Source organism: Mauremys mutica, chromosome 12 (assembly GCF_020497125.1).
Source record: "Mauremys mutica isolate MM-2020 ecotype Southern chromosome 12, ASM2049712v1, whole genome shotgun sequence".
NCBI classification, from domain to species: Eukaryota; Metazoa; Chordata; order Testudines; family Geoemydidae; genus Mauremys; species Mauremys mutica.
This window is the reverse complement of record NC_059083.1, coordinates 74,892,990-74,917,561: the sequence shown is the minus strand read 5'-3', so window position 1 is coordinate 74,917,561 and position 24,572 is coordinate 74,892,990. Positions and strand designations below refer to the sequence as shown.

General features: G+C 43.8%; 1 protein-coding gene across 5 annotated transcripts in view; it reads left to right on the top strand.

Annotated features, from left to right (window-relative positions):
- PECAM1 (platelet and endothelial cell adhesion molecule 1) overlaps nt 1-24,572 on the top strand; it is a 50,968-nt gene that overhangs the window by 10,490 nt on the left and 15,906 nt on the right. For 2 of the 5 annotated variants that reach the window (XM_044982700.1, XM_044982701.1), the window contains exons 5-13: nt 1,516-1,785; nt 4,241-4,501; nt 5,807-6,094; nt 8,156-8,434; nt 9,592-9,696; nt 10,767-10,794; nt 11,247-11,320; nt 13,225-13,281; nt 16,034-16,102. In XM_044982700.1, coding sequence (XP_044838635.1) covers nt 1,516-1,785; nt 4,241-4,501; nt 5,807-6,094; nt 8,156-8,434; nt 9,592-9,696; nt 10,767-10,794; nt 11,247-11,320; nt 13,225-13,281; nt 16,034-16,102 — 1,431 coding nt within the window. Of the gene's footprint in view, nt 1-1,515; nt 1,786-4,240; nt 4,502-5,806; nt 6,095-8,155; nt 8,435-9,591; nt 9,697-10,766; nt 10,795-11,246; nt 11,321-13,224; nt 13,282-16,033; nt 16,103-23,541; nt 23,599-24,572 lie in introns of all 5 variants that reach the window. The other 3 variants (XM_044982702.1, XM_044982703.1, XM_044982704.1) reach the window with 2 other exon arrangements.

Sequence of the window (24,572 nt, the reverse complement as noted above, 5' to 3'; positions counted from 1 at the left end):
AAGTTTCAGGAAGGTTTATGCAGAGGCCTTAGGAACGAGGAGAAGAACCATTCAGTCAGTATAAGCTGGACCCAGAAGCAAGGGGTTGGCTCTGGAGGGAGGCCCCCAGAAGCAGGAGTAGGACTCACAGAAGGAGGCCTGAGGAGTGGAACACTGGGGAGCTCTCTTGCAGGAGACCGGACTTAGGGCTACAAAAGCCATGTGGAAGAGAAGCGGGTGTTAGGACTCTCAGGCAGATGCTTGGAGAGTGGGGCCCTGGAATAGGGGAGCTGGGGCAGAGAATGGCTCTCGGGTGGGTGACCTGTGAACAGTGAGCTTTGGGACTGAAGACCTGCTGCCTTGTTACCTTGTTTTACTGTGTGGTTTTGAGAGGAATTGTTTTTACTACAAGGGGTCTATTGATTGTGACACTTTATGTGGAAAAAAAGGGTTTGCATTTGCCACAGAGACAATATTCCTTTGCACGGGTGGATGAAGGGGACACTGAGGTAGACTGTGGCTGTGCATCACCGCGCTTATCCGCAGGAGGGCTCCTCTGTCAGGAGTTCCCTGTAACCGCTTGTAATTGTTATAATTTGTTGTTTGCCTGGGTTGAAAACATGGACATCTTGAAATGGTGATATTGTTTTTAGTTAAAAACATAGTCCCCTGTGCGACTGTATGAGAATGCTGCAGTATTTGTAAGGGACAGAGCAGATCTGTTTCCTGGTTTACTGGAGGGCAGATAGGTATGAACTAAAACCCTGGATCCATACGCCCCCAAATGGCATCAGTGTTCAGGATCCAAATGTTATGTCATCAGGGTTAGATTCGAATGTGCTTTGATCTGTGCTGTTAGGTCATCTGATTACTATGTGGCCACCCATCACTTTAGTTGAAGTTGTGGGTGCTCAGTAACTTGCAGGACTAGTTCCCAGGAGAAATGTGAGTCTTAATTCATATACAGCACATTCGTCTGTGTCCAACACCGTACACCATTTGTTATTGTCATTAGCAAAGATGATGGAAAATTGCAGGTTCAAAAATTATTGGAGTCTTTCTACAAGTGTAGCTGGGTTCTCTTAAAAGCTAAGCTTCAATTTAAAATAAAAAGATTGTAGACAGAGTGTTCACCATGTGAACTGATGCATTGCTTTCTTGTTAATGCAGCTCTGCAGAAAAGGGGATCTAGCCAAACAATAGGAGCAGCAAAGATGTGAATTCCTTACCCACCCAGGCAAATTTTCTTTTAAAAAAGAGGCAGCAAAGAATCCTGTGGCACCTTATAGACTAACAGAAGTTTTGCAGCATGAGCTTTCGTGGGTGAATACCCACTTCTTCGGATGCAAGCCACTGCTTGCATCCGAAGAAGTGGGTATTCACCCACGAAAGCTCATGCTGCAAAACTTCTGTTAGTCTATAAGGTGCCACAGGATTCTTTGCTGCTTCTACAGAACCAGACTAACACGGCTACCCCTCTGATTTTAAAAAAGAGAAGGTTAATGTCACAATGGCTTTATATTTATTGCCTTTCAGAACCGTTTTCACATCCTAAACTGACATCCAAGTCCCCATGGAATGTTACAGAAGGAGACAGAATTGACATTGCGTGCGAAACGATTCTAGCCCGTGCATATGAAATTGAAATCCTCATCCAGAAAGACAAAAGGATACTGAACAGTACACGAGGTCAGAATTCTGTGACCTACTCTGCAGTAGCCACAGTGGAGCACAATGGCAATTACACATGCAAAGTGGAACTGAGGAGTGTGTCCAAAACCACCAGCATGAACATTGTTGTGTCAGGTAGGAGCACTGTTAATTCTAGATCTTGCTTAGCTTAGGAGGGTGACACTCGTCTGTACATTTCCTGAAAGAATTCCCAAGTTCTAATCCTGGCTGACACCGAGGCTCAGATGCTCAAAGGTATTTAGGTGTCTAACTCCCACTGATTTCTATGGGAGACAGGCACATAGATAACTTTGAGGATCTGGGCCTGACCGCTGCTTGTCCTTCAGCAAAGATCCCATTTGTACTACAAAGGTGATCAAATTAACTTAGGGCTGTGGGGGGAAAGAGTGATTTTTTTTTTTTAAATTCTGATTATAAAATGGTTTGGTCTCATCCACAATGGCAAGAGCAGCCATGTTAGAGAAGGGCCATAGTCCAGCCATGATAAATCCACCAAGTTTTGAACATAGGCTGTTCTGTAGTCTATATGGACCCTTATCCTCTCTGTCCTTCAGTTTGCTCCAGTGGTAGAATGAGGATGGTAATATTTTTCGGGGACATTAATAAAGTACTCTGGAAATGTAAAGTGCTATACCAGTAGAAGGTACTGATAAATCCATGGCCACCTGGCATTTCATGGTTATCATTAAACGGCATGCCATGGCCATTTTAAACTTCACAGTGACAATGGGGTTAAACATATCCATCTGCTCCAAAAGCACAGCACTCTATAACTTCAGCTAAAGGAGAATCTTCTTACACTGCTCGCAGTGTAAAGTCTATGACTTGCAGTTCAGCAATTCTCATTTCATCCAGTAGAGGACAGTGGTGCCACACACAAGCTGAGTCATTGCATGAGTTATTATTGTTTTTCTTCTTATGTTATAATGAATGAGGATTCCCTAGGATTTTAATAATGTAATGTGCAGAATATCCATATGCCCATGTGGCCAGCATCATGCGCAGATTGGTTGAATATCTGTTTTATTTAATCAGTTTAATCTAGGCTCTTATGTCATCAACCATCACTGTAGTAATTTCTCTGCTCTGTTCTTTTAAAATAATTATCCTTCTGGCTTAAGACAAGGGCAGGTGAACCTTTTTGGATAAAGCAAGAACCAAACCTGGACCTTCACCAAGAACTCAAACTGAACTATTTTCATGGAGGTTCAGAAAAAGCTTTTGGCCATTTCACTGTTGTCCATTTTCATATGCGCTCCTTGGCTCTAGCTATGTCTGCAAACCAAAGTGCTAAAATACCATGAGAGAGGCTGTTTTTGCCAATTTGCAGTCTGGCAGGGACACCCCCGCCCCAAAGAAATCTGATACCAGAACCTGTTCTTGTGATACTTCCAATCTAAATTTTAGGTTGGAGATTAATCTACCCACATTAATTCCTGGATTCCATGTGGTGCTGACATCTGCTTTGGCTAACTGGGGCGGGGTGGGGTGTATGTCATGTGCATTCTTAAATATGTTTGTGTGTCTCTGCTGCCTCATCCTGGAAGAGACGTCAGACCTGCTCAAGGATTTGTGATTGTGTTTCTCTTTAGTGGTCAGACAGTCACATCAGTATTACCACAGCTCTTGGAGATACTCCTTTAGCTTGAGTAGTTGTAGCATGTGTTTTTGGAGCTGAAGGTCCTGGTTCTAATCCCCATGCTGTATATGTGCGATTCATTTAGCAGCTGTTGTGTCCATTGCTTGTGGCCAAGGATTTGTTGTGCCTTGTAAAGAGGTACTTTCCTCTTAAGGCCAGAGGAGGTAATTACTCAGTTTTGTATGTCCAGGGAAGCGACTGAAGCAGTCGTAGGGAGAGAGGAAGATGGTCCCAAGGAGAAGTTAGTGTCTGAAAGGAATCCATCCCAGACCATTGTTCCTTTAAGGGTCTGGGACCAGGAGCCTTGTAGAGTGGGAGAGGCAAGGCTCCCATCTCTCCCAGCTAGCAGAGACAGGGTTTGGGGTTATTAGACTCACCTGGGGAAGATCAAGAGCCTGACTCTGACTGGAGGGTGACTCAAAAGGAGGCTCCAAGGCCAGTCAAGGGAGAAGCTGGCTGAAGGAGGAGTTGGTGCGGGGGGGGGGGGGAAGAGCTTGGCCTGGACAGAGCCTTAGGAAGGAGGGCTGGGAAACCGCTGAACCTGAGGGGAGAGTCTACAGGCTAGGGAGGCCAGGGCTGGAACAAAGTCCCAAGAAGGAGACTCTAAACTTGAGAGGTGAACAGAAAAGGGCCTTTTTGGGAGCTGAATTATATTGAGAGGGATATTATTTCAAAGACCTTGACTATGACTGGATTATTCTGGGAAACTGAGGCAGGGTGCCTGCAGGGCCACTCCAGGCCACAAAGGAGTGCCCTGGGATGGCAATAGTCTATGTATCATTACCAAGCTGGTGGATAAAAATAGCTAATACACCACGAACAATTCCCCATTTCATTGTGTCCTTCCCCCTGAATAGTATGGGAAATGTAGCTACTTTGCCCTTATGCACAACCTGAATTAATTCTATTCATTCTCTATATTTTTGGTAGAGTTGTTTGCCAAGCCAATATTGACTCCGTCTTTGACTGACCTGGATGAAAATGAGAGCTTAAGCCTGTGGTGCCATATTAATGGCTCCCCTAAAGCAAACTTCTCTATCGTAAAGAGACCTCCGGAGAATGGCATCTTGTTGAAAACTTCCAGCAACTTCACTATTCAAGCCCAGGTGAATGACACCGGGTCCTATGTTTGTAGGGCTGAGATAAAAGGAATCATCAAGGAGAGTAACCCTGTACAGATAACTGTTTACGGTGAGTGGATAAGGAGATATAAGGGCCCAGTCCTGCAAAACACTTGAGCACCTCAGTAGTCCAGTGGTTTGCAGAGTTAGGCTGTAACCCTTGAATTAACATGGCGTCTGCACTGTTTGCAAACAGCAAGCAACACTCTGTAACTTTCTTGTAGTCTCTAGACTGGGGTGGGCAAACTACGGCCCGGGGGCCGCATCCAGCCATCCAGATGTTTTAATCCAGCCCTCGAGCTCCTGCTGTGGAGGAGGGTCCAGGGCTTGCCCTGTTCTGGCACTCCAGCCAGGGAGCGGGGTCAGGGGCTTGCCCCACTCCGCGTGGCTTCTGGAAGCAGCAGCATTTCCCCCCTCTGGCTCCTACATGTAGGGGCAGCCAGGGGGCTCCGCACGCTGCCCCTGCCCCAAGTGCCTGCAGACCAGGCAGGGTGTAGAGCCGCCTGGCTGCGCACGGTGTAGGAGCCAAAGCGGGGGACATGCCGCAGCTTCTGGGAGCTGCTTGAAGTAAGCCCTGCCCAGAGCCTGCACCCCTGGCCCCCTCCCTGCCCCAACCCACCCGCCGAACCCCTCGGTCCCAGCCTGGAGCACCCTCCTGCACCCCAACCCCTCCTCCCGAGCCCCACCCCAGAGCCCACACCCCCAGCCAGAGCCCACATCCCAACCCCCAATTTGGTGAGCATTCATGGCCCGCCATACAATTTCCATACCCAGATGTGGCCCTCAGGCCAAAAAGTTTGCCCACCCCTGCTCCAGACATACAGAACGAGCTTTGTACTGATGCAGACTGGCTCACTTTTTCCAGGGCCAGCCATAAGTGGAGAAGGAAATTAGCATGTCTTCCCATTTCCATGCCCTGTCACTCCCTTCAAAGGTTTGCTGCATCCCTTTCCCAATGACTTTCCCCTCTATCCTACCTCACCTTACCTTTCTCAGTAGCTGGACATACTTTGCATACCTTTTTCAGTCACCAGTTTTTATCTGAAACTCCATCAGCTTCTCCTTTGATTTAGCTCCCCTCTGCCCCATCCCCTCCCAGCAGTCTTCCTAGATCTCAGTAGGAGGCAGAAGTTATCTTGGTCATGGAGGACTGCACCACAGGGAAATCAAGTTGTTTGCTAGCAGTACACCCGTGCAGCCAATGTGGGTAGCTTTCTTTATCCCTTGGAATAAAAGTATAAGCAATCTGTGGATGCTAAATAGGTAGCATGTGTTATACATATCATGTATAAATTAATATGGCAGTCTTTAGTAACTACTGGTACTAGACTTACCCCGATACAACTTCTTCAATAACAGTTTTTATTCCTTTTAGCTCCAGTCTCAGAGCCAGTTCTTTCTGTTGCCAACTCATCCATGGAGATGGTGTTAGGGGAGACCCTACTCCTACGCTGTCAATCCATGTTTGGAACTCCACCTATAAACTATACGCTCTTCAGAGGAAACAGACTTATTGACACCATCACAGTATTTAATAATACATATGCTGAATTCAGGGACAGACAAACTAAATTAAATAGTCTGAGAGAATACAGATGCGAAGCTAGCAACCGTCACTCCCATGCGAACAAAAGTAGCTACAAGATGAACATCACGGTGATAGGTAAGCCCAACTAACTGTTCAGCTGCTGCTGTTGAGAAAGTTAGATGAGTGAGGATTTTAATTTTGAAAATGTCTGTAATAGCATGTGGTGGACTGCACAGATTGGACTGAAGTTTATATTAAACCTTTTTCTCAGGCAAATTATAAAATACTTGAGGCTCTGAACCTCAGAACACTTTGTGGTGGTCTATAATGCAAAAATTCTACTAGGAAGCTGGATCAAATCAACCAGAGCCATTTTTATTTTAATGGAAAAATATCCGTCACATGTTAGCTGTGACTTTTAAATGTCCTTATTGAATTCAGGCTTACTGCAAAACAAAATGACTTGTTCTTAAGTCTTTGAAACTACAAATATGGGTCCAGTCCTGTGTTTCTTACTCATTGGAATAGTCCCACTGAAGTTAATGAATAAGAGCTGGAGCATCAGGCCCAACTTTTGTATCTTTTTTAGGCAGCGTGGATTAAATGTATTTTCTCGTGGTGGCCCTTGACAATGACAGTGCATTTTAGCTCCAGTGTCCCAGTGAAATTCCTATGTAATTGTGCCATTCCCATGAGCACAGTCTGGAGAGTTGAACAACTGTGTCCTCTCACTGGGGTGGTGGGTATCGAAGGGAGGGGTAGGCTGTGCCTCCCCAAACAGCATCGTGTGGCCCCGCCCACACTCCGCCCCAAGACCCCTTCCTGCTTCCCCGGCTGTGCTGTGGGAGGCTCTCCTCCGTGTGGCTGGGGCCAGGGGTGGGTAATGGGGGCTGGCCTGCACTCCGGAGTTGTGGGAGGGTGGCTGCGCTGCCCACCCAGTGCTCTGGGGCTAGGGGGAGGGCCGCACCGCCTGCTCACCTGCCCAGAACTCCAGGGCTGGGGGGAGGGCTGCACCACCTGCTCACCCGCCTGGCATTCCAGGGCTGGGGGCTCTCAGGCAGCCTGGATGTGTGTGTATGTGGGGGGGCTGGCTGCCGTGCCGGGAATGGGGGGACTCTGGGCTCCGGCGGGAGGGGCGGGACCTTGGGCAGAAGGGGTGTTCTGGGCCGGGGGTTATCCTCTCCGAGCCTGGGGTTCCACTCATCGTCCATGGTTGATACCGTAAGTAGAGATGAGAGTGATTTGTGTCCTCTGTTTCCCCTTCTTTAAGCATTTCTCTTCTTTGAGAATCACCTCCAGCTGGGTTTCAGGGGACAGCAAGTCTGTTTGGAAGGGGAACCTCCAGCTGTTTATTTGCCAATATGTAAATTTCTCCATTACGCCCTTCTTCCCGCCAAAGAATGGTTGTTGTAATATTGTGAATTTTAGGTCTGTAATCGAGTGACCAGGGAGATTGAAGTGTTTTCCAACTGGTTTTTGAATGTTATAATTCTTGACGTCTGATTTGTGTCCATTTATTCTTTTACGTAGAGACTGTCCGGTTTGGCCAATGTACATGGCAGGAGGGGCATATCACTCTTGTTATAGTGTGTATGGTAACACCCATTGTTTCATGTTCTCTGTGTGTATATATATCTTCCTACTGTATTTTCCACTGCATGCATCCGATGAAGTGGGCTGCAGCCCACGAAAGCTTATGCTCAAATAAATTTGTTAGTCTCTAAGGTGCCACAAGTACTCCTGTTCTTTTTGTTCACTAGTAATTGATTTGAAAAATCCGCTGAACATTATTTACAGATATTGTGCCAGATTATTAGCTGGTATAAAATAGAATAACTCCACTGAAGCCAATGATGCTATGCTGATTTACACTAGCTGAGGCTCTGGTTGATTATTTCTAGAGATATTATCTAAATTGTTTCCAATTTAGGGCCTGACTAAAAACCCATTGAAGTTTATGGAAAGACTCCCACTGACTTTAATAGGGTTTGGATCAGACTTTCTCTACTTTTGTTTCTTTCGAGCAATGGGCGCTGCTCCCCAGCAGAGGCTGGCCAGGAGCATGGGAATAACTGAACACAAATGCAATGTGTTGTCAGTCTCTCCGGCACAAAGATAAAGTGGCGCCAAACTAAGCATTTCTACAAAAGTATTTTACAACCCGATGATGTCTTTTCCTCATGCCTTCACCTGCAGCTCCCGTTATGAACATAAGCTTTGGAAGTTTTCCCCATGGGGAAGTGGAAGATGGTGGAGATATCAACTTTCTTTGCGTTGTAGGCGAAGGATCTTTGCCAATCAACTTCACAATTTTTAAACAAAATGAGCAGACACCTTTATTTTATGAAAGCAAAATGGAAACCAGAGTCGTCTGGCAGAAGAAATCATTGAGCAAGCAGGACGCAGGGAAATATTTTTGCGAAGCCTCCAACCGAGCCCTGGTAACTAAGCGAAGCGACTTGCTAATTGTTAAAGGTAAGCTATGCTCCTGATGGCACATCCTTATGCTGCTCTGAATATTACCAGAATAGGTCTATCTCAAATCTACCGTTACATGTAATGTTGGGTTTACCAGAACCTTGGCATCTCTTACAGTAGCTGTAACTTTTTAAAATGACAGGAAAGAAGGCATCTTAATGTACTGGTCCTTTAAAATTCCCCCTCTTCTGCAGGGCATTTCCTGCCTTACATGGTGAATTCCATTGCAACACTTGGTACATGATAAAAACACCAATCACTCCTTTCCTGTGGGATAAGGAGAATTTTATAAAGGGCCACTACTGTAGGTAGGAACTTCACCACTAGATTGTTTTCCCACTTGGAATTGTGCATGCGCTGTCGGTCGGGGACAGCATGAAAGGTTTGGGACACCATCTAACCAAAACAGTCCCATTGTGTTCTGGACTGAACAAACCCCAGGAAGACTTAGCTCTTGGATCCAAGGAAAACCAACTTAGGCAGCATGGACTCTGGCCTAATGCAAAAAGCACTTCTCTCTAGAAAAATCCCCAACAAGAGTGAATAGATCCAAAACTTAATGTAGTTTAACTGACTGGCAAATGAAAAACTCAGGAGAATAAGTTCTTCCCCTGCAGTCCATAATGTTTCTCACTTTCCTTCAGTCCCCTAGCTATGCTCAAGCAGCAAAAAGGAGCTGTGTCCAGGGGATCTCCCTGCCTAGCTGTAAGTGGGGTGATGGGTTGGTGGTCTTGCCTACTTGTCACTCAATGCTAGATTTAATAAAATACCTACTAGTGTTGAACTGGACCAAAGGGACTTGTTATCCCCAGTGGCCACGTCTGACTAATTTTGGGGGAGTGTATGTTAAACTTTTGTGGCTTTTTTTGCATTTTCCATGGCTTCAGATCTGTGGCAGAGGTCAGCCAGGGAGAGCCACTTTTTTACAGTGGGCTTTCCTTGCATCCTCAACCATACTAGGAGAGACTGAGAAGCCAACTAAAAGCTTTCCCTGACTGGACTTAGGAACAGATCCATCTGAACTCACCCTCCTGAGCACTAAATACTTCTGATAATGCCAAGACCACCAGCAGTGAGGACTCGGGAGTTGTAAAAGCCAGTAGTGACTTCATACCACTGCATGTATTGTCACACATGTCTCTTCTCATTTCCAGTCGTCCTCGCTTCATGGCAGAAAGGGTTTATCGCATTATTTGTCTTGGCTGTAATTGCCATAGCAGCTTCTGGTTTCTGGTGGTGCTGGCGTAAGAAGGAAAAGGGTAACAATGAATATCTTCTATTCTTTGGGTGCTGAATGAATAGAACAAATGAGGGGGTTGGCTGCAAGAACAAAGGATGGGGTGGGAGGAAAGGTGACAAATGTAGGATTTGAAACTACCCCAATGCTGAAGGTTGTTTGGCTTGGAGGTTTTGATTTGATCCATCATAAAGCTATGAAATTCAGATCTGGGTTCCAGTTCTGGGCTCCCCCTTACTTCCACAAATTCAGGGGTGTTCAGGCCCATCTCGAATTCTTATTGCCTCAAAAATTTGAGGTTCTTACTTAGCATTTATTCAGTCTCTACTCAAAAACAATTCCTATTAATTGTGAGTTTTGACTAAGTAGTGACCTCAGGATTTGGTCAATGATAATTGCGTTACTCTTTCACAGTTTTTGTTATAGAAAAATGGGTAGGACTAGTTTAAATTCATTCTGAACCAAAATATCTGGGAAAATTTGGAATGTCTGAAACTTCCAGATATCTGTATATTGGCCTGCCTAAGGAGCAGGGTTTTAGATCACAGCATCCCTGCAAGAGAATATCAGATCCAGAGGACTGGTCGGTTAAAGGGATTGGAAGTAGGATACAGAGTGTTAAGTAACTTACTTAATTTTGATCCAGGTCACTATAGCTCTGCAATCAAAAGTTAAGGTCTGAAAGCTTTTCAGTGGACTGTACGGTGATCTGTACATTAAACCATCACATTTAGCCTCTTAGTTAATAGTCTCAGAAGAGAGGCTAAGAACTGAATGGGCCATGGATTCTGAGATAGCCCTTCATCTTTGGAAGTATCCCCACTAGATCAAGAGGGGGATCTGAGGCAGCCTGTATTGAAACTGTCAATGCTGTGTCTGTTCTGTGCTCATACTGGACCATGAAGTCCTATAGTCAATTTGGCAACTTCCACATCCACTAAATAAGATACCAAACTTCACTGTGGCCACTGGAGATGATCCTAACTCAGGGATGGATGGGCCCCACATCTAGCTTTCATTTTCAACTTTTATGCGTTTGTCTCTCTACTTGTGCAGGATATAACAGTTTATCTCTTCTCTTTCCCTTGCAAGGTAAACATCCTTCCATGGAGATGTCTGGGTAAGATGGCTTTCTTTCTGGAAATGGTAAAACATTTGATTGAAACGCTGGAGGCTTATGTTACACATATATGGTGAATCTTATTAGGTCTCACAGCTGGAGACAATAGGCGGTTGTGGCTACTTGCAGCAGACCACCTACTCAGAAACAACAGGATGAGGAAATAATCCAAAATGGAAATGGGGTAATTACTAAAAATGGGGAATGACAGGCCTAGATTTGAATGTCTTCAAATGTAGGATTAAAATCAAATAGACATATGGTAGAAGAAAAGGGAGCTAACACTTGACTTTGGGGTTTGCTTATGCTCTTATTGAGGTCAACAGCAAAACTTCCATTAATTAAAAAAGATAATAAAGGAGTGGTGCCAATTTAAACAATAAATACTTTTTTTTTTTTACTTTCAAGGATAGTTCCTTAGTCATGTCTATTTCTGTACGTTTCCTTTCTAGATCCACAGCAGTCACTAATTCGACTAGTGAGAAACTGCCATCTGGACCAAACCATTATACAGAATTCTATCCTGGTAGAGTATTTTTTTTATACTCTCTGGTAGCATATTGCTTTAATCAACAAATGTTTGTTTAAAAGTTTGGCTTTGCATGGTCATGATATGTACTGGGGCCCAATTTTTAAATAATGGAATAGTAGATGCATCCACAAAAAACAGCATTTGTACTTGTAGATATGAGAATGCGGATATGTAGTTATCCAGTCTGCATGTACAAATGTAAGGGGTTTTTTTTTGTTTGTATTTTGGGGCGGGGATGCTATACACAATGAAACCTGGTCTGAAAATGAGGTGTGTATAGTGGTTAGAAATGGCTTAATGGAACAAGCTTTAGTAATCCTTAGGGGTTGAGACGAGACATGGCTTAGGATAGGGACCAGATCAGGTTTAGGCTCGCGTTGATTTTTGAGGCCCAATCAGATGTAGTGTTGTGTTTGTGTTGGTTAGAACTGCCATCTTGTAAGCTGTTCTCATGAGAGGACAAATTTTTATAAGCTGTTCTGCCATGTTGGGCTGACTATTATTGTGAGATTTTTTGGCTACTGGTGAACTGGAACTCTAGGCTCTTTCTTATCTTGAATGTGACGAGAGCTGGGTAAACTATTGTGAACCATTTAATCTAGTAACTCTTTGGCCAATTATGTGAATAGGCCTGGAGTCTCATGAATTTTAACTTCTTTCAAATTATTGGAGAATAGTTTATATAAACACATTTCAGTTTATGATCTGCTTATAAACTACTCACTACAGGAACAGACTTACTATTTACTATATGTAACTTTAGCTAGTTCTGTGAAACAACGTGACTTAAGATTCATCTATTTCTTCCGCTCCCTGACTGGATGACCCCCAGGCTCAGAGCTTCCAAGATGACCATCCAGACACTATGAATATGTACAGGATTCTCATAAGCTATTCTTTCCCTAGATATTCTTGTAAGCACCTTTATACCAAACATCAGATTATTAATCTTCCTAGACTTCTAGGCAAGATAGGCAGTATCCCCATTTTACAGATGGGGGAAAACCAAGGTAAAGGCAGATGAAGTGTTCAACAGCACAACCAAGGCCACAGAAAAAGATAACAGAGCAGAGATTTAGGAGTTTATGGCTCCCAACTCTGTGCTCAGACCACTAAATAATAATAATTTTGTATTTACATAGTATCTTTCATCCCTGCAGAAGGAAAAACCAAGGCAGAGATCAGGTGATCTGCCCAAGGGGCAGAAGAACACATGACTGCTCACTTACAGTCTCGGCTTTTTAGCTACTAAATAGTCCTGCCTCTCCACTAGAAAACAGCCCCTCTCTTGTTCATCTTTTCCGAACTCTGGAAGACATCAGTCTTCAAGATAAATTTCACTAGTCCATTCCCTCCCCTCCCCCCCCCCGCAAAAAAAACAAAAAACAAAAAAAACCCACTATGTCCAATATGTTTTTTGATCTCTGCAGGCTATTTATTGCCCTCAATCTGAGTCTGAACTCCACTAGTGTCAGTGATCTAGGGTGACCAGACAGCAAATGTGAAAAATCGGGACAGGGGGTTGGGGGTAATAGGAGCCTATATAAGAAAAAGACCCAGGACTGTCCCTATAAAATCAGGACATCTGGTCACCCTATAGTGATCCAATGTGAGTAAACTGTCACCTTGTGGAAAGATCTCTCAATGTGAACAAAGTTATTCCTTGATTTCCTTTAGCTTTAAACTGATCCTCTTATAGGGCCAAATTCTGCTCTCCTATATTATATGAGTGGCTTGGACATGTACCCAAGGGCAGAATTTCCCCTATATAATTAAATCATTACATCTTGTGACAGTAAGAGGTTTCTGTTGTATTTTAATGAGAAAGCTAAATGAATGAATCACACCTATTCTAAGCTGCTTGTTGGCTCACCTTCTGCTTGTGTATTTAATTTTAGGATCAGGTTACATTGAAGATCATGAAAATCCTGTAAAACCAACAGATGACAATAAAGGTAATTTCAACACTCTTTTTTTTTTTAATCATAACTTTTTTGTCATTTTGGAATTAAAAGTGGTGGGGACATGTCTGATTGTGAGGGCAGGGGACTGGCGATTAGGCCATCTAGGTTCATTCGTTTTCTCCCACCTTGTCGTCAGTGATGCTGGGGGAAGTCACTTATTTTTTGTATTTCCCACTTGCAAAATGAGAGTAAAAATGTCCATGTCCCAGGCGTGTTCTGAGCCTAATGAGTTGCTTCTGTTGAGTGGTGGCATAGAAAAAGAAAACTATTATTACCTACAAATATATTTCAAACCACCAATATTATTTTTGAATCTTTTACAGAGAATCTTTCACAGGCTTCCTTTACCTTCTGTTTATCTTTGCTTTCATCATTTTTCCAGATCTTGACATTTTAAGCAGTAAAAAACTGGTGTCAAATATGAAGAAAATGATCTTCCAGCTAACTGAGGCTCCAAATAAGTTTTTAAAAATACCTCCTTTTTAAAGTAATAATTGTATTAGGTATTGCATCATCTAGATGCATAGTTGTATACAGATACAAAGTATTTTTCAGGACTGGGTGTTTAAAAGAACTGATTAAAAAGCAGAGCTTAAATGTCAATATTCTGGTGATATTATGGCTGAAAACTCATACTACTATGTCCACCCTCTCCTCTTGCTCCCGTCTGTGCTTGCCACGTAGGCATGTGAGTGTTCAGAATGTGATTCCTGCTAACTTGATGTATAACATGGTTTTGGCTGGGCAAACCCATAACAAAAATGTTTTATGGCCTGCGTTATTCAGGAGGTTAGATTAGATGATCACTGTGGTCCCTTCTGGCCTTAAATTCTATGAATCCCGTGAAAAGACCATTCCTTGCTCCAAAGAGCTGATAGCCTAAATATGAGGCAAGAGACATTAGATGGCTACAATGATCAGACGTTACTGGTTAGCATGAAAAGCAGCAATCTCAGCACACCATCTGGCTAGCTGCTGTCAAGCTTTTCATAGGCATTGTAGCAAAGGGGAGTCTTAAAAAGGGATTTGGAGGAGGATAATGGGGTGGGTTTGCCGGTGTTCTATCAGGAGCTCCACCCATACAGCATGGGAGAAAGTGCAAAGGGATATAGTTGAAAATGTAACAAAGGGGCATTGAAAGTTGGTATCATTGGCAGAACAGACGTGAGAGTCGCCATACCAGCAGTGTATGACATAATAGGTAAGGCTGGAATAGCCCATAAAGGCCTTAAAAGTGAAGACAAGTAGTACAGTGGAGAAGGAGGAGCCAATGGAGAGTGCAAAGGCTGAGGTGACGAACCAGGAAAATGATTGTAGCAGCATTTTGAATGGATACAAGTGGGGCAAAGTGGGATTAGTAAAGACTGGCGAAGAGGAGGTTGCCATAGTCAAGACTTGAGAGGGTCTGGATGAGAGTTCTAGCAGCACAAATGGAGAGGAAAGTCTAGGACTTAGATCTTGTACAGGAAGAAGCAGCCAGATGTAGACGAGGCCTGGATGTGAAGATCTAAAGAGGGGACCAAGTTGAAGGTAAAGGTTATAGGCCTGAGTGACAGGCAGGAGGGTGGTGGTGTCCATGGTGATTGAGAAAAGAGGAATGTGGGAAGGCTTGTGAGGAAAGATTGTGGGGTTTTTTTTAGCCATGTTGAGCTTATGCTTATAAATGGACATCTCTAAGGAGATGTCAAAAAGACTAAGATTATCTTGGACAGAAGGAAATAGGTCTGGAGTGGAAAGGTAGCGCTGAGTGTCATCAATGTAGAGATGATAGTTGAAGTCATGTTTGCAAATGAGACTTCCCCAGAGAAAAGTTATAGAAGGAGACTGAGGATGAAGGCCGGCGGAGCCCTAAAAGAAAGTTGCAGGGAGGGTGTGATGAGGGTCCTCTGAGTGAAATGCTGATGGCGTGACTGAGGAGGAAGGAGAACAATCAGGAGTGAACAGGTTCATGAAAGCAGAGGGCAGGATTTCAAGAAGAGAAGCATGGTTGAAGGTGTTGAATGAAGGCTGAGGATGAGCAGGGAGTATTGGTTATGAGCTTGGGCTAGGAGAAGGCTATTGAAGACTTTGAGAGCTGTTTTAGTGGAGGGCAAGGGGTGACTGGAACTAGGGGAGAAGAGCTCTAGACAGCAGTTGTTGATGGCACATTCAATGAACTTAGAGGGGAGATGGGGCGACAGCTGGAGATACCATTGGGGTAAACAGTGGGTAATTTGAAGATGCTAGTGACTAAAACACGCTTGTACTGTGAGGGGAAGGAGACTGATGAGAGGGGATCAGAGGTGGGGGCAAGAGATAAGAAGATGGGAGGGGGACATTGAGGTAAACAGAGGGGTTAAAGAAGCACAGAGGAGATGCTCCTTCGTCAGTGACGGGAAAAGGAGGAGAAAATGATGGGGACAGGAAGGGCAGAGAAAGGGGGAGAGACAGAATAGTTGGAGCTGGACAGGCACATAGGGGACTCTGGGGCAGGGGATTTTCTAAATTTGCATTTTGCTATTTTTCAAGACTGCAAATAAAAGACAAGAGTGTCAGGCCCCACCCAGACACCACGGTTTTAGAAAGGAGTTCAGCTTCAGCAGGCTGGGCTGAACCCCCATCTACCATGAACAGGGCCCAACCATGTGCCCATTAAAGTCCCTGTGAGCTTGGCCATTGACTTCACTTGTGTCAGGATCAGGCTCACAGCAAGTATGGCATAGGGAGTGCTACAAAGAAACATCTTCTTGCTATTTTGGGGCAGGACCTGACCATGAGAGTGCTGAGGTGGAATATACTGAAGTTGAAGTGTCAACGCCTGATCCTTACACAGGTAACTAGCTGGCTGACCTATCCAGTTATGTATTGGGAGTAATTACAGACCTGCTGTTTCTGCCATTGATTTCACTTTGAGCAGGAGTAGATCCTATTGTGTACGCATGGTAGTTCCCTGGTAATAGCGATCAGTGATGCAAGGACTACTGTAAAAACAGCAGGACTGCTGTTACCAGAGCCAACCAGTGCTTTCTCTTTCCTCCGTGTTTCTCTTGGGCACATGCCCTGCCCTTCCACATAAGAGCTTTGGCTAGGCAGGGCTACCAGCTGGAGCTGGGGTTCTGAGCAGAAAGCAGCCTGCGATGGGTCTGCATTTTGTGGGCTTAAAGCTCATTGAGGGGCTCTTAACTTTTTTTGTTTGTTTGTTTTTGTTTTACTTTCCTGGGTGTGTTCAGCCTCCATAGTCCACAGGAGGAGGGAGTGGAAGGGGTTGCCTGAGCTGAGGGAGAGGGAGGGACTGCCCACCCTGTAGGGAACAGGGGACTGTCCCCACCCACTGTTGAACCTGCTGAGAGATCAAGGAGGTAGAGAGCAGGAACTGGGATTAGTCCCTTATAGCCTGGGGAGAGCTGGGGGCCTGCAGGAAGACAGATGCTTGGTCTATGCCTAAAACTTATGTCAACCTAATTCTGTAGACAGAGCTTCTGCCTCTCGCGGGGATTTACCGTGGTGATGGAAAATCCCGTTTTGTTGCTGTAGTAAGTGTCTGTAGTGCTTGTAGTGCGCGCACACATACCCAGTGAGAGTGTGGGGAAGTGAGCATCTTGGCTGCCCTGGTAACAGCCTCCTGCTGTCAGTGGTATTAATTCAGAGGGAATATATGGGCTAAAGGTATTAACACAACCCAGACCTATCCAAGTGTTAAACAAGGTCCATGGCTTGGTATCCAGAGACCTCAGCCACTTAACGCCATGGCAGACACATCACTAAAAACCCTTTGTATATTAAAGATACAGAAAAGAAGGAAAAACAGTTAAAACATTTGAAATGCGAAGTATTAAATAGGGTTTTCATTTGAACAACATCCCTTGTTCCCTTTCCATTTAGCTGTAGACAATTTTTTAGAAGGAAACCTCTCTCCCCCACCATTTGACAGTCTCTTAAATGGTAATAATTGCATCCCAGGTGGAGGTGGTTGGGATTCAACTGGAGCAATAGGGTGGGGATGTTCTCTGGGTCCCTGTCTGTCTGGCCCGTTCTGGTCAGTTCATCTCTAAGGATCAGGACAATGAAGACCTGGGATCCCAGAAAATGGTGGGGTTGGCAGTCATGATGGTGAAGCTTGCGCCAGTAGCCTCTGTCTGTACTTCGTCTGTTCTTCCTTTGTTCTTTCATACTTCCCCTCCAAATCTGTCTTTTAAGGACCCCAGAAAGGGAGTTGACGATGGAATAGCCCATCCCCTCACTTTGTCCATTAATTAGGTTTCATATCCGACATTCTAATTTTGGCTCATTAACTTCCAGCTCCTCATCTCCTGTTTTTAACCAACATAAATTCAATGCAGTCCATGAATGATATCAGTAGGCCTTTTAAATTTAGATTAACTCAATTCATCTGTCTCCCTTTTGCACCTTTTCCCATCAACATTTGTTGTTATAGGTTATTGTAACATCTTGTGAACTTTTACATCTTTCTTACAGTTGAGCTCACAAGTTGGGTAAATGGGTAGGCCCCATTATCGCATGTCTTAATAGTTCCATGACACAGCACGTAGCACAGCAGAGCCCTGCTCCATAACTAGGGCTCCCATGCACTCTGGTAATACAAATAATGATGGTGGTGGCACCCAGAACTCTTAGCATGGCATTACAGTGCATCTCCTCCCAGCCTCTGAGGTAATCATCTTGCTGGATCCTATTCCCAGTGATGGCATGTACAACTCAAATCTTTTCGCCTCACCCAAAGCATCATGGTATCCTCAGTCTCCTTGTGCAGAAAGTGGGCAAATTTGTTCAGAACACACATAAAAGCCCAAGCAGTTAGGAATAAATGAAATTCATTTGGAATGTTAAGCCATGTCCCAGCTCTCAGCTTTAGCTTGAGAAGCTGAATAGTCAAAGGAAGAAATTCACAAACCTGCCCTTTCCAGCTAGGAAAGGACACCTGTTTATTTCGGTGCGGAAGACATTCTTGTTTCGTTAGCAGTACAAATGGTTGTTTGTACAAATGTACTGCCCCTGAGCTTGGCAGCAAAAGACAGCTGGCTTCTCAGTGCTCTGATTGCAATACGCTGTCATTCTCTCCTTGGGGTTCTCTGACTGTATTCAAAGCCGGGAACCTATTTACCATTGCTAAGTGGTGCACTTAGATATTGGAGCAACTCTATTGTATTTTAGGGGATTACTAGTAATTATGTCTAGAGTTACAAATGTTTCACACACCTCTAGTCATGCCCAGTGCAGTACAAGGGCGTAGAATGTTGTAAGAGGGACTTTCTATCAGATGAAATTTTAACTAAGATCTTTGTTAGGGGCAGGTTAATGAACACCTAAAAGAGTAGGGGATAACCTTTGCATCCCAGCCAGCATACTCCCTCTCGCAATAATATCTTTCTAACATCCTAGGCTGACTGTAAGGTCCAGTCTATACTACACAAAGTGCCATATTAACTTGATCTAGTTAAATTACAGTAGTGCATTGACATTTTAAAAAGATCCTGTTTTAAATGGGATTGGACCACGTTTTAACTATGCGATATTGTTTCAAGTTGGCCTTGGACTATACAAATCTGTATCGTGGTTCAGGAGTCTGATTAAAGCATGGTTTGGTCCTGTCTGTCCTGCAGTACTAAATCATTGAACTCAGCATGCTTAAATCTTACACTGTTGCTGCTTTTTGTAGTGTAGACGAGACAAAAGCTACTGCGTAGCATATAAGTGCTTTCTCTCTGTGCATGGTCACTGCTCTACCAGTGCCTACTGCGTTACTGGGCCAAGCATTTTGAGATACTGTTAGAGTGGAAGCTGTTCTATGAAATCAAACTGCAGTCTATGAAAAAGATTAATTCTTTCAAGTCTGCACTGCATGATACAGGATAAGATTTAGGCCACGTCTACACTAGCACTTACGTTGGCAAAACGTTTGTTGCTCAGGGGTGTGAAAACACAATTGAGTGACATAAGTTTTGCTGGCATAAGCGCTCATGTGCACAGCACTGTGTTGGCAGAAGATGCTCTCCCGTAGGCATAACAAGGCTACACAAGTGCTCTTACAGTGGCACAGCTGTAGAGGCATAGCTATGTTGCTGTAAACTTGGAAGTATAGTATCAGAGGGGTAGCTGTGTTAGTCTGAATCTGTAAAAGCAGCAAAGAGTCCTGTGGCACCTTATAGACTAATAGACCTATTAGAGCATGAGCTTTCGTGGGTGAATCCGACAAAGTGGGTATTCACCCACGAAAGCTCATGCTCCAATATGTCTGTTAGTCTATAAGGTACCACAGGACTCTTTGCTGCTTTTGGAAGTATAGACGTTGCCTTAGTCTCAGAGAGAGAGAGGAGTAAGGCCAGGGTTTGTTTGTTTTTAATACTTTTTCAGGAACTACTCTCACCCATATAAAGGACTTTGGCCCCTGGATTCCCATCAATGCTTTTATCATGTTGACCTTGCTCATATTCTGCTTCAAGACACAGTGTTCTTTCAGGTCTCTGTTACCATGACAATGACCAGTGCCTCTGTTCTGAGTGAACACTTCAAGATCCTCATACTTAGCTTACGGCCTCAAATATTAAGCAATCTATTTTCTGAACAAAGGCAAAGTACACAACAAAGCTAGGTCTACATTCTACTCTGGGTGGATGCGCTCCTCATCCAGAAGGCAGCATTCAGAGCTAAGAGTGTTTGCAGCGGGCAGCCTCTTCACCCAGGAGATTACGTTTTATTTTCAATTTTATCAACAGCAGATTATGTTTAAAAAAAAATGAAGGACCCGAGCCTGCAAGATGGTGAATACATTCAATTCCCATTGCCTTCAATGGGAGCTCAGGTATTCCTCAATCACTCCGGATCAGGCCCTAAATTACTATATCTAATTATACAAAGGTCTCTTCCTGCTGCCACTGAAGTCAGCATCAAAACTCCCATTGACCTCAAGGGGAGCAGGATCAATAATTAATGCATAATAGTAACCTTTGGGGCAGTTTTGAGGATAAGGATTAATTAAACATCCCCCCTTAGCCCTCCCAAAAATCCAATTATAGAATGATGTCTGTCAGCATTAAAGAGCTATTAACATTTTGCCCTCAAACCAAATCTCTCCCGATGGATCACTTTTCTAGGATTGCTGATTATTCTTGACCTCCTTATGGTGGTAAATATGCAGTGGCTGTGGGAACCATTTCTGCACTAGATCTCCCTTTCATCATTGCTCAAACGAAAGCTGCACCAGCATTATTAAGGGTGGTAAATCTGCCAGAAGAAAAGCTAATGTAGACAAGGCTTCAGTGCCTCATTTTTCTTCATCTGTAAATTTGGGATTATTTGATAACCCAACCCCCTCCCCCCTGTCCCTTTGTGAGCAGCGATGGGATCCTCTAATGAAAGTGGCTAGCTAAATGTTGGACAGAGCATTATTTTTGGGAGGTTAGAGTTGTTTGCTGATTTGATATTTAAAGAGGTGCTGGTGATGGGGACTGGTGTAATAAATCTTTAAGGAGAGACTATGCTTAACAAAAACATATTGCATATCTTTTTCTAAGTTAATTGTGATTGTGACACAATACTGTGCTATGAGTCAGACTCTTTATTGTTAACACAAGGAAAACAAAGACCAAAGCTAAAATATTGTCAGGAAATATCCCTAAAAGGGGAAGGGAGAAACTGCTAACTGTGGCTCAGTAAAAATATGCCCATCCTTTTACTTCTATAGCTGGTTAGTCAATTGCAGGGTGCAGCATTATAAGGTCATTTGGAACAAAATGTCATTATTTTTAGGTCCTTTATGCTAGCACATTTACTCAGGGCTAGGAAAAGAACAACTTATGAAAGGTGTTACACACACACACACACATGCACGCATAAAATCAAAATAAATTGGACAGAACTGAAATGATCAAAACCATCTAAGGGTCTGATCCAGCTCCCAGTGGTAATCATTTCATTGAGTCCCATGGGAGTTGACCCAGGCTTGTAAAATACTAAATACATGTGTTAATTCAGGATCGGCGCCATCTCTGGTTAGAATTATGGGAAGACTCGTTTTACTTCCCTGGCCACTTAAACAATAGATGAAAAACATGTGAAATCCAGAGATTGTTATAGCATGAAAGTTCATGTGATTAAGTGCTTGCTGAAATTCGGGTCCTGCTGCTATTGAAATCAGTGGGAGTTTTGGAATTGACTTCAGTAGCACTTAGCCCCCAGTGTCTAAAGTGTGTTTAGCAGAATTATTTAAAATTAATTCAAAAGAAATCTTTTTAGGAGTGCAGAATGTGTTCCCAGGGGGGTGCATGAAACACTGAGATGCTATTTAACATTTCACTCTCCTGATTCTCAGTTTGACTGCAGAATAAATATAGGAGTCTCCTGCTCTATAGGTTTTAATGGTCTTGTGGCTAAAGTACAGGACTGAGTCTAGAAACCTGAGTTCTTTTTCCAGCTCTGCAACAAACTTCCTGCACGATCTTTGGGAAGTCACTTAACCTCTCACTTAACCGTTTCACCTAAGGAAAATTGGAGATAACCAACCTCAGAAGTGTTGAATCCCTGAACTGATGTTTCTAAAATGTGTTGATCCTTGGACAGGCCCAGCTTCCATTGGCCTTTAGGCAGAATTAGCTTGGATTATCAGCATGCTGCAATTTGGCTTGATATAAGCCAGGCCTTATAAACCCGTTTCTTAATAAAATAACTCAGACCTGGTCTACACCTAAAACTTTGGTGAATCTAGCTACATCGCACAAGGCTGTGGAAAAATGTCATGCCCTGTGCAACATAGTTATGTTGACCAAACCCCCACTGCAGTGACAGGTAGGGCAATGGAAAAATTCTTCTAGCAACCTAGCTACTGCCTCTCAGTCAATATAGAAAGCACCTACACTACCACAGCACACCTGCTGTGCCGCTGTAATGTAGACATCCTTCAAATAGGGAAGAGGAAGAGAACTCCGGGGAGCAGAAGGTAAGAAAGACCTTGGGTGCAACCCTGCCATCCTTGTGCAGTCAAAACTCCCGTTGACTTCAGAAAAATCTACCTGTGCACATGAGATTCGCATGGCGGGGCCCTTCAAGAAGCCCTCGTAAAGCTAAAAGCCTTTGTCCATTCAAGGAGCAGAGCCATGCTAGGAAGTATTTAAAATAGAATTGTTGCTAGCAGGGTTTTAGCATGGTTCCCCGGGCTGCTGTGACCCCAGGGATTTTTTTCTTGAGAACCATGTTAGTCACACGGTAGCCACAGCTGTGTTGCCGCAGTAGCTAATGAGGATGTTGAGAACCTGAGTTGTGCTGGCAGCTGGCTCAGCCCTGCCTCCCCTCTGCCAGGAGGAGCACCTGTGTTTATGACCGTGCTCCGTAAAAAGGATCTCAAACAACCATTAGACAGGAAAAGTCTTTCTTTTCATTTGGTATTTTTGGTGGGTCCCTCTCAGAATAAAAGCTCTTTGCAGGATTTACCATAGTAGATAAAAACAGGAACCTCAGAACCAGGAGAAAAACTTTACTGAGGATTCTTCTGCAGCCTCAGCTGTATGGAGCTTTTGTGGGTAAGGCCAGCTATAGCATTTTGGAGGAGGAAACTCAGTTATCCTTTTGAGGCTTCAATCTCTGTCTGTTCTTCCCTCAATCTCTCCTGCCTATCCGTACCCTCTCAGCCTTCCCTTCCACTCTGTCTTCAGCTCATGCTCTTGCAATGAAGGCTCCACACTCCCATGGTAAATTTGGAACTGTCTTGCATATTCCCACTCCACCACCATGAACTGGGAGATCTCCCTTTTGTAAAAATCTCCTTGATCCTGACCACTGTAGCGCTGAGTGTGAGAAAATTCCCTTGAGCCTTCCCACAAAACTAAAGCAGCTCCATGAAAGGAAGATTTAACTAGGAGGAGCACAGAGTGTGTGAGCAGTTTTCAGAATGCAGACCTCATTTTGTGAGCCCTTACATCATTTAAAGCAGCTTGTCCAGTTTGAGGAAACGATTGAGGGAAAAACTTTACCTTAGGGTAAACTATTCCTTGTGAAATCTGAGGATCTTGTGCGTGTGTGTGTGAGTGAGAATCAAAGCTAATTTCAATGTTAACTGGAGAGGGTCCATCTCTCTATAACATAGACACAGGGAGGATAGGGGGCACAGCTGGTTTTTCATCCAGACATGGAATGGCGCATTGCTGTTTATATAACGGTTTCCTCTAAAAGTAAAACAGCGTGTTCTGTTTGTGTAAGGAGCTTAACATAAAGCAAACAAAAAAAGGAAATAAATTGATTCTGTGCCAATACATTTTCCAGCTCCTGAAAAGAAGGGGACTGATACAGTATATAGTGAAATCAGAAAAGCTAATAATGGTAAGTAAGCTAGTGAAAAATTAAACACATGAAGGAGGTTTGGAAGCATTTGTATCTAGATAGGTTAGATGGTAAAGTGTATAGAAAAGAGACATTGAGGTCCTGTGGACACATCCCACATAGCAGCTAAGAAAACTTAAGTGCTGATACATTTCATAGCATCTTCGTGATTTCCCCAGAGTAATGATCTGCAGTGTGGTGAGATTAACAACTGGAACGTCTGCTCCATTAATCCATTCATGTTCTATCTGCCAAAGAGGGCTGCTTCGGTTCTGGATCTGGATTTTGAACTTGCCCCAAATTTGTGTGGGTTTGGGGTTTGTGTTCTGAATCTAGCTCGTTTCCAATTGCTAAGATTTACCTTGTTCAGGGTTGTTGGTTTTTTTTGGAGGGGGGTTGGGTTTTTTTGAAGCCCACTCCTTTCTGTAGGCTTCAGAGCCCAAGCCGCAGCTTCAAAGTGCGGCGTACGCATGTATCTTTTTAGAGTGCTAGCGCAAGCCCAAATCTGTCCTCCCAGTCTGGAATATACTTGTAGTGGCTCACTATTTCCCATACTGTAGAATATTATGTACTTTGGGGTATTTCTTCTGTTTTCCTGTCTTAATAATAGTTATTTAAAAATATACATAACTCCCACACATCTGTATTGCAGCCTCCGCCCCATCCTGCCCCTAAACCTAACAACTTTGAAGTAATATTATCACACTTAATTTCTTTTTTAATATAATCAGATTCCCTCCAAATTGTGGACATTACTCACTTCCTCCTCACAGATTCTGAGGTGAGCAAGGATCCTTCTCTGTACCTGGATCCCAGCAGCTATCTTACTGCTGGTGACTCTCGATAGTTGCTCTGGCAGCACTGAAATTCCAGAGACACCTAGGTTAAGGGTGCTTCCTGCTAGCTTGTCAAACACTCCATCAGAGAGGATTTCCTTCCATCTCCTTTGTATTAGGAAATATCTATTTGTAAAT